General features: G+C 44.8%; 3 protein-coding genes across 3 annotated transcripts in view; 2 read left to right on the forward strand and 1 right to left on the reverse strand.

Annotated features, from left to right (window-relative positions):
• RCOR3 (REST corepressor 3) overlaps nucleotides 1-12,865 on the forward strand; it is a 460,088-nt gene that overhangs the window by 224,633 nt on the left and 222,590 nt on the right. The window lies entirely within an intron of this gene.
• Nucleotides 1-12,865, reverse strand: part of KCNH1 (potassium voltage-gated channel subfamily H member 1) — a 269,858-nt gene that overhangs the window by 152,496 nt on the left and 104,497 nt on the right. The window contains exon 7 of the mRNA XM_075925116.2: nucleotides 9,572-10,001. Coding sequence (XP_075781231.1) covers nucleotides 9,572-10,001 — 430 coding nt within the window. The remainder of the gene's footprint in view (nucleotides 1-9,571; nucleotides 10,002-12,865) is intronic.
• LOC149525165 (uncharacterized) lies at nucleotides 1,565-4,092 on the forward strand. The gene has a single exon (XM_089777425.1). The coding sequence runs from the start codon at nucleotides 1,657-1,659 to the stop codon at nucleotides 3,250-3,252; it is 1,596 nt and encodes a 531-aa protein (XP_089633551.1). The 5' UTR covers nucleotides 1,565-1,656; the 3' UTR covers nucleotides 3,253-4,092.

The following is a 12,865-nucleotide window of genomic DNA, read 5'->3' on the forward strand; positions in this document are numbered from 1 at the left end:
AAAGCAAATGGCAATGCTAGCTGCGGCTATTGCGGAAAACCTAGACCGGAGTCAGAAGAAAAACCCTAAGAAGGGAAAGGGACATATAGGAACGGATGAATGTGCATATTGTCGAGAAAAGGGACATTGGAAAAGGGATTGCCCACAATTGAAGGCAAAGGAAAGGACAACAGGAGGGCCATCAGATGCGGGCGGAATCCTCCGGGGAAGAATCTAGCTGAAGGGGACCGGGATCTAAGGCCACCACCCTTCGAGCTAAGGCTCGAGAGGATCCCATGGTAAAAATAAGGGTTGGTGGCAGAGACTATGAGGCTTTGGTAGATACCAGAGCTACATTCTCTATGATTCCCGTGAAACCCGCCCCCCCCCCCCCCCAAGCTAAGGAAAGCGGAAAGCATGTAGTAGTAGAAGGAATTGAAGGGAAACGAATACGGCTACCTGTATGTACACCCCTCCTTACAAAAGTTGGAGAAAGCACGTTAGAACACTCCTTTGTTGTCTAGCCCACATGCCCAGTCGCCCTGGTAGGTCGTGATGTGTTGACAAAATTACAAGCTGAAATCTTCTTCCGAGGAGCTCAGATTGTGGTCGAGTTACTGGTAAAACAAGGCTCAAACTATCAGATGGACCTCCGTAACATTGAGACAGTATCAAGAACAAAGGGAATAGAGATCTTGGATGGAGTTGATACCCCTGCACGGGCAAAGTCTGTAATGCCAATTAAGATCCCTCTTAAGGAAGGGGAGGGCCCCGTGTGCGTACGGCAGTACCCCCTGAGAAGGGCCACCCGAATAGGCTTAAAGCCATTAACTGAAAAATTCAAGGGGTATGGCTGGCTTGTGGAGGGCTCTTCCCCTTTCAACACCCCTATTTTAGAGGTACCCAAACCGGACAGCACCTCATATAGACTAGTACAGGACCTAAGAGCTGTAAATAGGAAAGTCCTTGTAGACCACCCTATGGTCCCAAACCCGCATACAATCCTAATGCAAGTTCCAGCGGATGCGAAGGTCTTCACAGTGTTAGATTTGAAAGATGCTTTCTTCTCAATACCTCTGCATAAAGATAGTTGGAAGCTGTTTGCCTTTGAGTGGGAGGACCCAGACACCCATCACAAAACTCAGCTATTGTGGACCATGCTACCCCAGGGTTTTGTGTCAGCCCCCCATATTTTTGGGACTGCCTTGCAAAAAGACTGGAAGAGACAGCACCCTGAGGTAGCCCTCCTTCAGTATGTTGATGATTTGCTAATTGCAGGCCCTGATATGCAAAAAGGAAAGAGGGCAACAGTGTCCTTATTAAATGTTCTGGGGAAGAAAGGTTATAAGGTCTCGCAAGAGAAAGCACAAATTTGTCAGCCAAAGGTCACCTTTTTAGGTTATGAGATTGAAAAGTGGGTACGAGTCTTAAGCAAGGATCACATACAGGCTATACAAGATATGCCTGCCCCTACCACTCCGAAGGAACTGCGGGCCTTTCTAGGGTTAACTGGATTCTGTAGAATGTGGATTCCTGACTATGAGGGTAAAGCCAAACCTTTGTATGAATCTCTCACTAAGGAAGGTCTCACAAATTGGAAATGGACTAAAGAACATCAACATGCTTTCAAATTACTAAAAACTGCTTTAATGCAGCCCCCGGCTTTGATGATCCCCAATGGGCATAAGCCCTATAGACTATGTGCATGAAACTAAAGGTATAGCTTCAGGGGTCCTTACCCAGCCAGTAGGACCCCACTTGGAAACCAGTAGGCTACTATTCAAAAGTATTAGACCCGGTGGCAAAGGGTGGCCGGCGTGCCTAAGAGCTGTTGCAGCTACTGCTACCATTGCAGAAGAAGCCCAAAAGATTGTAATGGGAACTGATATGGAAATACATACCCCGCATGGGGTACCCCAAATTCTTGGAGGAGAAGGAGGGAAGTTTTTGAACCCATCCAGACAGTCTAGGTATGAAATTTTCCTATTGTCTAATCCCGGGCTTACTTTCAAACACACCACTGCTCTAAACCCAGCCACCTTGTTGCCCGAACCGGGACCACCATGTCATGATTGTTTGGAAGTGCTCTCTCAAACCCTGCTGATTCGGCCAGATCTGAAGGACGATCCACTTGAAAATCCAGAGGAAGAATTTTTTGTAGACGGCTTCAGCAGTATGATAAAGGGAACTAGGCACACGGGCTGCGCAGAGGTAACCTTAACAGAGACAGTGTGGAAAGAAAAGCTTCCTGCAAGCTGGTCAGCACAAGCAGCAGAACTGACAGCCCTAACCCGTGCCCTAGAAATGGGAAGAGACAAAAGGGTGAACATCTTCACTGACTCTCGCTATGCCTTCGCCACCGTGCATACCCACGGATTACTATGGAAGGAGCGCGGTTTCATTACAGCTGCAGGGCAGAAAATAGCAAACGGACCACAAATTGTAAAGCTGTTGGAAGCTCTCAGACTGCCTAGAGAAGTAGCGGTGGTCCATGTGAAGGCACACGGAAGAGCTGCTGATGAACGCCAGAAGAAGGGAAATGCAAAGGCAGATGCAGCCGCCAAGGAAGCGGCACTAATGGGAGGTGATGTAGGATTTCAGGGCTCCGCACACGAAGTTACGTTCTCCCTTGAAGACTGCATAGTACATTACTCCCCCACGGACGATGCTGCAGCAAAGGAAAACAACGCAGTAAAGAATAAGAATGGCTGGTGGATAGCGCCGGGAGGAAAAGTTATGGTGCCGCGACCCTTGCTGATAGAAGTACTCCTACATCTTCATGCCTCCACCCACATGGGAGGCATGGCAATGGGAGACTTGCTAGTGCGGCAGGTGGTAGCACCAGGATTGTACCTAGAAGCACAGCGAGTAGCGGCGCAGTGTCCAACCTGTCAGAAGGTAAACCCTAAGCCACCACGACCCCCCGCTCCCATGGGAGGAAGACAATGGGCTTATTACCCTGGCCAAGCATGGCAGATTGACTTTGCTGAACTTCCGAAGTCCGGACGATACCAATACTTACTGGTGTTAGTGGATCAGCTAACAGGATGGGTGGAAGCATATCCCACCAGGACGGCTACAGCATCGAAAGTAGCATGTATCCTACTGCAGGACCTGATACCACGATTTTTGCTGCCAGAGTCAATTGAGTCAGATCAAGGTAGTCATTTTGTGGGGAAGGTAGTGCAAGAAGTAGCCCAAGCCTTAGACATTAAGTGGAAGCTCCATACTCCATGGAGACCAGAGTTCAGGTCAGGTGGAGCGCATGAATAGAGCTTTGAAAACAATGTTAACAAAAATCTGTATTGAAACATTTAAAATGGCCCCAGGCGCTCCCACTGGCTTTAACTCGAATCCGTAGCATACCACATAGAGGGATAAAATTGTCCCCCTTTCAGTTAATGTTTGGAATGCCGCCCAAGGTCTTGCCAGCAGGGTGGAGAGAACAAGTAACTGTTGATTTGGGAAACACTGAACTTAGAGAACACGTTATTGCTTTGCAGTCTGTTTTGTCATCTCTCCACAGGTTTGCAGTGCCGTTCCAGAGCCTACCGCTGGACCCCTCCAATTCATGCCTTCCAGCCAGGGGATCAAGTGCTAGTCCAGAAGTGGAAAAAGGATCCACTCATGGAAAAGTGGGAGGGATCTTACCAAGTACTGCTAACAACCCATACGGCAGTGAAGCTAGCAGATAGCGATAAGTGGACTCATTGTTCGCGAATCAAGAAGTATTTGTCAAAGCAAGACAATTCCTCCCAGGAAGTGGCCACTCCGGAGGCTTGCCACTCCTCGGAACAAGAAGCCGACCATTGGATCAGCACAGTAGGGGAAGGATTAAAATTAACCATTAGTAAAAAGAAAACATGAATCCTAAATTAGGTTTGAGCCTAATATACTGGTCCATCCTTAATTTAGGGAATGCTCTAGAACAAGAGTCCGAGAACGGCATTTTGTTCCTAGCAGAAAACATAGCAAAGTATCTAAATTTGTCTAATTGTTGGGTTTGTGTCCAGGCCAAAGATCAGGGCCACCTTGGGCCCTGGATTCCCCAGCCCTTAACTATAACCACAATAACAGACATAGAGTTTAGGCTACATTCCAACGAAAATAGTACCTGGGCAACGGACCAGTTGGCCCACGAAACTCCATCATGGAAGGTTCAGCCACAGGTAGGTGAGTGGTGCTTTACAAAAAATAAATCACACTCCACCACGCACTTTGTAGGGAATAGCATTTGTAAAAATTACCTCTTAGATGAAGAGGCCTGGCATAACTCCCACACCAACAACCATACCTATTGCACGGAATATAGGGATTTCTACTCCCCTGTAAACTTCGAGAAAATAACAATAAATGAGGAGTACATCCCCATAAATTGCACAGGCTCATACACAAGGGAAAATGCCACTTTATACTATTGCTTGGCAGGTACCACCAAGAAGGAGGTCTGTTTTCTAAATGGTACAAAGACAAAGGGATATAAAGTACATGAGCTCCCCCTTGTCGGGTACTATGTTGAGCTTGCAATTTCAAATCATGCGCAATATGGCCCTTGGCCTGCTGTGGCACACGCGCATATACTCAACTGCCGGCAAACTGGACAGGTGTCTGTTGCCCAGCAATACTCAGACCCCCATTCCTTTTGCTTCCCAGAGAAGCCAATGTACTATACCGTATGTATTCAAGGATCAAGAGGGTTCTTACTGCCTCTGATCTGTCTGCCATTCAGCGGTGGGGGAAAGATGAGTGGCCCGCAGAAAGAATTATAAAGTATTACGGCCCCGCCACCTGGGAGCCTAATGTGGTTGGGAGGGAGCCCACTTACCTGACTAATTGAATAATTCGGCTCCAAGCCGTGGTAGAAATATTCGCTAATCGCACTGCTGATGCCTTAGATCTGGTAGCTAACCAGCTTACTCAATTACGGACTGCCGTCCTCCAAAACCGAATGGGCCTTGATTATCTACTAGCGGCTGAAGGGGGGCTGTGTCAGAAATTTAATTGGACAGACTGTTGATGCAAATAGATGATAATGGTAAACTGATTAAAAATTTAGCAACAGAAATCCGAAGCGTGGCCCACGTCCCGGTTCAAACTTGGAAAGGGTGGGATTTTAGTTGGCTGACTTCCTGGTTACCAAATTTTAGAGGCCTTAGGGAAGCCTTTTTAGTGTTTTGTTTTGATAATGTTGTGCATATTGCCTTGTTTAATACCTTGTATAACAGCTCTTATACGCCGTATTGTGCTGTCCACCATAAATCGCGAAATGATTGTACACTACCAAAGATTAGCAAGAGATGAAATAGAAATGATGTAAGAGAAAGAAAGCATCTTGGAGGGGGGATTTGTAGTAAAAAAGAGGAACTAGCTGTTCAGATCCATTTCTCAAAGACTAGACTGCACATACTACATGAGTCAGGGAAATTTGCTAATTGCTTAAGTAAGCTATACTGGTGGTCGTTACTGAGTGGGTTAAAGTTGAAGTATGCGAACCAATAACACTGTAACACGAAGCTAAGCTAACAAATCAAGACATACCAAGTTAGATAAGGAAGTCAAAGAAAGATGCTTAGACAACGCCCAGTGTCGACTTCGCTTTGCAACTATAGCTCCCGAGTCGACCTTGCTTGCAAACAAGTTGGACTCAGCCTGAAAGTGTGACTCTTCTTGGGGCAGATTGGATTAGCCTCCAGGGGATGAAACTAGCAATTTATGCAACAAGACACATCGCAATTGCAAATGAAGCGGGGATTTAAATCCCCCCCCACTTCAATTGCATAAAAATGCCTGCCGCTTTTTTCCAGCTCGGAGCTTTGCCGGAAAAGAGCACCAGTCTAGACGTGGATCTTTCAGAAAATAAAGCCTTTTCTGAAAGATCCCTTATTCCTTATTTTAAGAGGAATAAGGGATCTTTCGGAAAAGGCTTTATTTTCCGAAAGATCCACATCTAGACTGGCGCTTTTTTCCGGCAAAGCTCCGAGCCGGAAAAAAGCGGCAGACATTTTTATGCAAATGAAGCGGGGGGGATTTAAATCCCCGCTTCATTTGCAATTGCGATGTGTCTAATTTGCATCCCTTTTACGGAAAAGGGATGCAGTCTAGACACAGCCTTGATGTCAGAGCATCTGAAAAAAATTGCAAAGTTCTTTCCTATGGTAAAGTGTTAGGAAACCTATATAACAAATTTTACAGACTGTTCTGGCAGATTTGTGTCAGACAGTAAAGGATGCATTTCCAGCTCTGAATATGAGAATTTAGAGTAAAATCCAGACAGTAGTGAATTGAAAAGTGAGATTACTCACTTAGGGTATGTCTACACTACAAAGTTAGTTTGAACTAACGTCCGTTAGTTCGAACTAACTTTAATAGGTGCTACACTAGCGGTCCGCTAGTTCAAATTTAATTCGAACTAGCGGAGCGCTTAGTTCGAACTAGGTAAACCTCATTTTACGAGGATTAAGCCTAGTTCGAACTACCTAGTTCGAATTAAGGGCTGTGTAGACCCTTAATTCGAACTAGTGGGAGGCTAGCCCTCCCCAGGTTTCCCTGGTGGCCACTCTGGCCAACACCAGGGAAACTCTATGCCCCCCTCCCAGCCCCAGATGCCTTAAAGGGGCACAGGCTGGCTACGGTGCCCATGCCAGGTGCAAGCCTGCCAGCACCCAGCCAGCAGACCCTGCACCTGGCACGGATCGAGCCAGCCACCCGATGTCCCCCAGCCCTCCCCCTCTTCCCGGGACCAGGCTGGCGGCTCCTGGGAGCTTGCCCGGGACCGCAAGAGGCGGGCACCCACCTGGACTAGTGCGGACATCGTGGACCTGGTCCACGATCTCCGCACTAGGCACAGGAAAGTGGCCGGCTTGGGCAGGAGAGCTGCCAGCCTGGCCACCCAGGAGCAGGTGTGCATGAAAATCAAGGGGGTCCACTGAGACCCCCGACCCTGAGCCCTGAGCTTACAATGGCCGTCCTGGGTCAGACCAAAGGTCCATCTAGCCCAGTAGCCTGTCTGCCGACAGCGGCCAACCCTAGGGACCCTGGAGGGGATGGACCGAAGACAGTGACCAAGCCATTTGTCTCGTGCCATCCCTCTCCAGCCTTCCACAAACCTTGGCCAGGGACACCACTCCTACCCCCTGGCTAATAGCACTCCATGGACTCAACCTCCATGACTTGATCTCACGTCCCTTTAAACTCTGTTCTAGTTCTAGCCTTCACAGCCTCCTGCAGCAAGGAGTTCCACGGGTTGACTCTTTGCTTTGTGAAGAAGAACTTTCTGTTACTAGTATGAAGCCTGCTACCCATTCCTTTCCTTTGGTGTCCTCTAGTCCTTCTTTATGGGAACTAATGAAGAACTTTTCTGTATGCACCCTCTCCACCCAACTCCTGCTTTTAGAGACCTCTATCCTGTCCCCCCTCCGTCTCCTCTTTTCTAAGCTGAAAAGTCCCAGTCTCTTTAGCTTCTCTTCATATGGGACCTGTTCCCAACCCCTGATCATTGTAGTTGCCCTCCCCTCTCCCACCTCCTTTTCCCAGTCTCCCCCCGTTTTGTTCAATAAAGACAGATTCCATTTTTGAACACAATTGTCCTTTATTTTGTACATCAAGAAAAGGGGCTAGGGAAGGGTAAGTGGAAGGAGGTGAGGGAGGAATGGGGCACGAGCCCCTGATGGGGAGGACTGGGCTGGCTCTGCGGGCTTCTGGGGGTGGAAGCTCTCCTGCAGTCCCTCAATTGCCCCCTCTTCCCAGATGGCAGCCTGCGGCAAGTGGAGCCGGGCTGATGGCCGAGTGGTGTGATGTGCCCAGTGTGGGCACTCCGGGCACTCCAAGCCAGGACTGGTTTTCAAGTGGGGCACCCCTGAGAACTGTCTGTCCGGGGTGGGAGTCGGGTCCCTTTAAGCACAGCCCTCGGCTAGCCTGAGACAGCATCTCCACACTCTAAGTCCTCCTCTGATGCCCTGCCGGCACTGCTTCCGGCCATCCTTAAGCCCTGTTCAGGGTCCAATTAATGTGGACATGCTAGTTCGAATTAGCAAAACGCTAATTCGAACTAGTTTTTAGTTCTAGACGCGTTAGTTCGAATTAGCTTAGTTCGAATTAACTAATTCGAACCAAGTTAGTTCGAACTAACTCTGTAGTGTAGACATACCCTTAGTTCCCAATCATGCAAACATTTATACATACAAGTAGTTACATACACGAATAGCCCCATTGGACTTCAATGTGACTATTCACAGCGTAAAGTTCTTCAAATAAATAAATTTTTGCAAGATTAGGGACTTGGTTTCTAAGAATCCTTAGATCAAACAAGAATACATTTTGTTCTTTTACATTTTAGATCTTGCTTCTAATTACTGAGTTATAAAAGCAATACTTTTGAATTTGGAACAAGTATACTAACTTTCCACAAATATCAATTCCTTTCAGCATGCTTTTGTGAATATTTGATGTGAACCCTGTGAATTTCCTAAATAGCCCCATTAAGATGCTGGATTTTATGTAAGAGTTATTAAGTTTACTATCACACACTAAAGGTTTCTTGGTAAGTCAGCTTCAGAACATCATACACAGAGTCAAAGCTCAAGATGCCCAAATATTAAAACAAGTACATTCAATAGATATACATGTTTGGAAGGCTACTTTATATTGCACTGCTCATTACATTATCTATAGCATGTTTGAGGCAACAGCATAACAGTTTTCAGCTTTCGTAGAAATTCCACTATTGCTGCCATTTTGTTTTAAGAAACTAGTTTAAATACTAACATTGGAAAAAGTAATTAGCAGTAAAATGCAAATTATTTTTTACAGCTGAAACTTAAGCATTCATGAAATAAAAGAATTGTGCCTTTCTAGTCTAATTCCCTCACCAGACTCCCAAACACTTAACAGCCCTGGTCCTTTAAACACTGACACACATGTAACGTTCTAGACATTTCAAAGTAACTGCAGTAAACTAGTAGAATCAGAACCAAATGTTTATATTTTTTACTGAGAGGTTTGTTAATGAAAATTAAGCCAAGAATTAAACAAAAATACACGAGTTACTTCAAAATTGACTCCAACTTTCTCCATCTCAGTAAACTAGTTTTTATAATGTCAAATAGCATTTTTTCTGTTAGTATAGATTGGGTAATTTAGCCTAGGAAGAATATCTGGTAAATTAGTTTTGATACACAGAAATTGCATGTTCTAATTGCAGCAGAAATTCAACTATAGTTTGTAACAGAAATACCAGCAGATCTCAAGAAGTGATTATTCCCCTTTATTTGGCACTGGTGAGGCCACATCTGGAGTATTGTATTCAGTTCTGGACATTGGGAAAGGGGCTGGACTTAATGAGAGGTTTCTTCCAGACCTAGGAGTCTATGATTTTAAACACAAGGTTTCCCATCCCTGAATTTCAAATACTATACCAGAAGAGTCATAATAGCCTGCTCTACATTAAATGTAATGACATTTAAATGGTCACAAAAATGAGTTTCAAACATTGGTTAGAAACTTGTAAGATACTGCCTAAGAAGTTATGAAGGTTAACATGCACAGGAAGACTTCATAGGCCATTGTGTATGGTAAAAAAATTGCAGGTACTTACAGCCAATCATCATCATAGCAACCGCAAAGATCTTCTCTCCATCTGTAGTGGGGGCAATGTTCCCAAATCCAACACTGGTGAGACTAGTCATTGTGAAGTACAACGAGGAGATATAAACAGAATCCTTGCTTGGCCCCCCTTCCCATTTCCCCGAACCTGTTGTGTTAAACCGATAAGGCGTTCCTATGGACTCCCCCAGCTGGTAAAGCCAACTTTCAGTTCGGATTGTGTTTGTATCCTCATTGATAACTTCATAATCTCCTATGCTGTACCAAATGCAGGCCAGCCAGTGAGCTGCAAGACCAAACACACACACCAGCAGAACCAAGACTGCAGCTCCATACTCAATGTAATGATCCAACTTGCGAGCCACACGACCGAGCCGAAGAAGTCGGACTACTTTCAGTGAACTGAACAGGCTACTGATTCCCTAAAAGAATAAAGCAGAGCAGGCTATTAGAATTCATCACTACATTATTTAGTGTTTTCTATAAGCAGCATTCATTATCTAGGCATATGAACTTGCCACTGACACCTGCTTATAATGCAACATTATTGTGAAGCATTTAAAGCTTAGTGGCCTGTGTTTTCAGGATGACATGCAAACTTTTCCTTCTGTTTTGATTCACTTTCAGATGCTTTGGGTTTTTTTGAATTTCTCATTTTAGTCATTTTGCAGTACACATAATGCCCGTTAGAGTTGATCAAATATATAGCCATATATATTTAGTCTATATAAAGCATATATGACTAAGGAAGTCTCATTTGCAATCCCAATTTTGTGATTATATTGGCTGTGAATATTTAGATGCTTCTTTGAGGCTAACTAAAAGTATGGCCCAGAAAATGAATACTACAGTCATTATCTGCAGACAGACAGATTTGAGACACCATATATAGTGGAATAAGCTCAGTGTTTGGTGACAAGAGCTGTAGCTTTAGGCAAAAGTTGTTTCAACTGTCAACAGGCCTACTGATTGGAGGGGGGGGGAGAGCAATTGCTCAGGAGCCTGGTGATTCAAAGGGGCTGCAACTCCTGCTCACTGCTACTATCGCAGTGGTGACTAGAGCACTAGACCTTTTAATTTGCTGCTGGAGTGCTGTGCTGTGCACTGCAAGACCCCAAGTGGTGTGCTCCAGATGGTGTTTGGGGTAGGGGGGAAGAAGAGGTGGCGTGGTCCAGGCAGCACTGAGGGCTGGCTACTCTGGCTCTGCCCTTTCCACCCAATGCCCCACTCTTTCCAGGAGGACTTGCCTGACTCAGCTTCAGACCCCTTCAGAAAGATGGGGTAATACTGACTTGACCTCAGATTTGCCACAAAGATTAACTACAAAGGCTAAAAATATTGTCTAGTGATTTTGGATTCCTCAATATTGGGAATGCCAATCACAACATCTTAAAGAAGCCAGATTTTCTGCAAGTGCTGAGAACCCACTCTGAAAATTAGGCTTCTTTAATAAATCTAAATTTGCACCCAAAATATTAAGTTCCCCACCCACCAATTACTAGGAATTTTTGAAAACTTAAGTACATTTTCTTCATGCAGTACACGTGATAAAGCTCCCATTGGACTAGAAGTGTTTTTGAAAAATCACATGTCTAAAGCACTACATAATGTTAAGCCTCATCATTGTTATCCAGATTTACACCAGAGGTTTACAGAAAGAAAATTTAAAAAACCCATAGATCTGATTTACCAGACACAGAAGCTTCCTCTTATTAAAAAAAATATATAAATTAAGTGCTCCAATCAAGTTAAGCTGTTTTAATAAATGTATCTGAAAATGCAAAATTATATAGTTCTGGTTACCAGGCTTTACCAGAAATTGTTCAGTCATGACTACATATAATTTGCCTCAGTGTTTTAGTTTAGATTTGTTTAACATAATGGGAAAAGTTGAGTTAACATAGGATTTACATATGTAATAAGTCATTTGAGGTCTAAAACAATGTATTTTTTATTTTATTTCATTAATCTGTCAGGATTACATTTAGTGATTTTGAAAAAAATTTACAACAGTCACTGCTGGATGCTTTATAAATAATAAAAAGTTGACCTCAAATGCTAATAGTGCTAAAAATTTATGAATCTATAAATAGAATTAGGAAAGAAAGCATAAGGGCATAAAGTCATGTGTTCCATTCATGTTTACTAGTTCTAACCGTGATGCAAAGTTTTAGCTTTCAAAACTGTACACACATACACACACACGCGCACGATTTGGACAGATGGGAAAGCGAGCTTACCTGTTCATTCATGCTATTCTAAGCTCGATTACGGATAGCGTGAATATGATCATTTGCTTGAAATAGAAAGGTTTAAGCACAAGAAGTCATGTAAGGGCTAATGTCCAAAAAGAGAACATGATAGGTGGCCCTGCAGAAATACCTGCAATCCAACAGAGTAGCAAAACCGTGTATATACATATGTGAAAATCAGGGAAGGGCAAATCCAACCACTCATTTGCGAGCCCTGTTCCCTATTCTGAAGTTTTGAGTATGCTGTGATGGACCTGGATGGGTCTGGGCACAGCTGAGGGCATCCACTCAGAGCGAATCGCTCAGACTCGGGGCTCTGTACAGCCCCAGACTGGACACCTTCCCAAATAGGCCACAAACCAGTCCCACAGAGCACTTCAGCTGCCAGCCTGGCCAGCCAGAAGCTTCATGAGCAAAACCGTTCTGACACCCCAGCTCTCTCCGTGCCCCAAACAGCCCTGGGCCTAACACACAGGCGAGGGGTTATAGGACCCAATCTCACCTACCCCGAGCAGGTTCTCCCGGTTCCAAGAAACCAGCCACAGATCCCAATCAATTTCCACTCCGGATCTTACCCACAAGATCACACTAAGCCAATTCTTTAGAATCTAAAATCCAAAGGTTTATTATTAAAAGAAAGAAAAGCATGAGTATAAGGTTGTTAAAGTATCATACATTACATGCATCGAATCTCCCAGTTCTCAATGCAGGCTTGCAGCAGAGATGTTATAACTGCTGGCTTAAAAGTCCTTGGTGTACATCCTATGTCAGGATGGGTCCAGTTCTTCCCAGCTCGTTGATCCCTGTACAGCTGCCTCTGGGATTAAGAATTGAGCTAAGCACCAAGATGGAGGGTGCCACATGGCACTTATATACCTCTCCTGGCATCTTTTTTGCTACAGCAGGTCACCTGGTCAGTGGCCTATCCCTGTGTTCCATGCTGGTAGCCCTTAGGTATCAGTCACATTCCTGATATGGGTATTGGCACCTAGAGTTTCATTGTCTCCTTGCTAATTAGCACAGCCATAGGCTGA

This window comes from Pelodiscus sinensis, chromosome 3 (genome assembly GCF_052426305.1).
Source record: "Pelodiscus sinensis isolate ZL-2025 chromosome 3, ASM5242630v1, whole genome shotgun sequence".
Classification (NCBI taxonomy): domain Eukaryota; kingdom Metazoa; phylum Chordata; order Testudines; family Trionychidae; genus Pelodiscus; species Pelodiscus sinensis.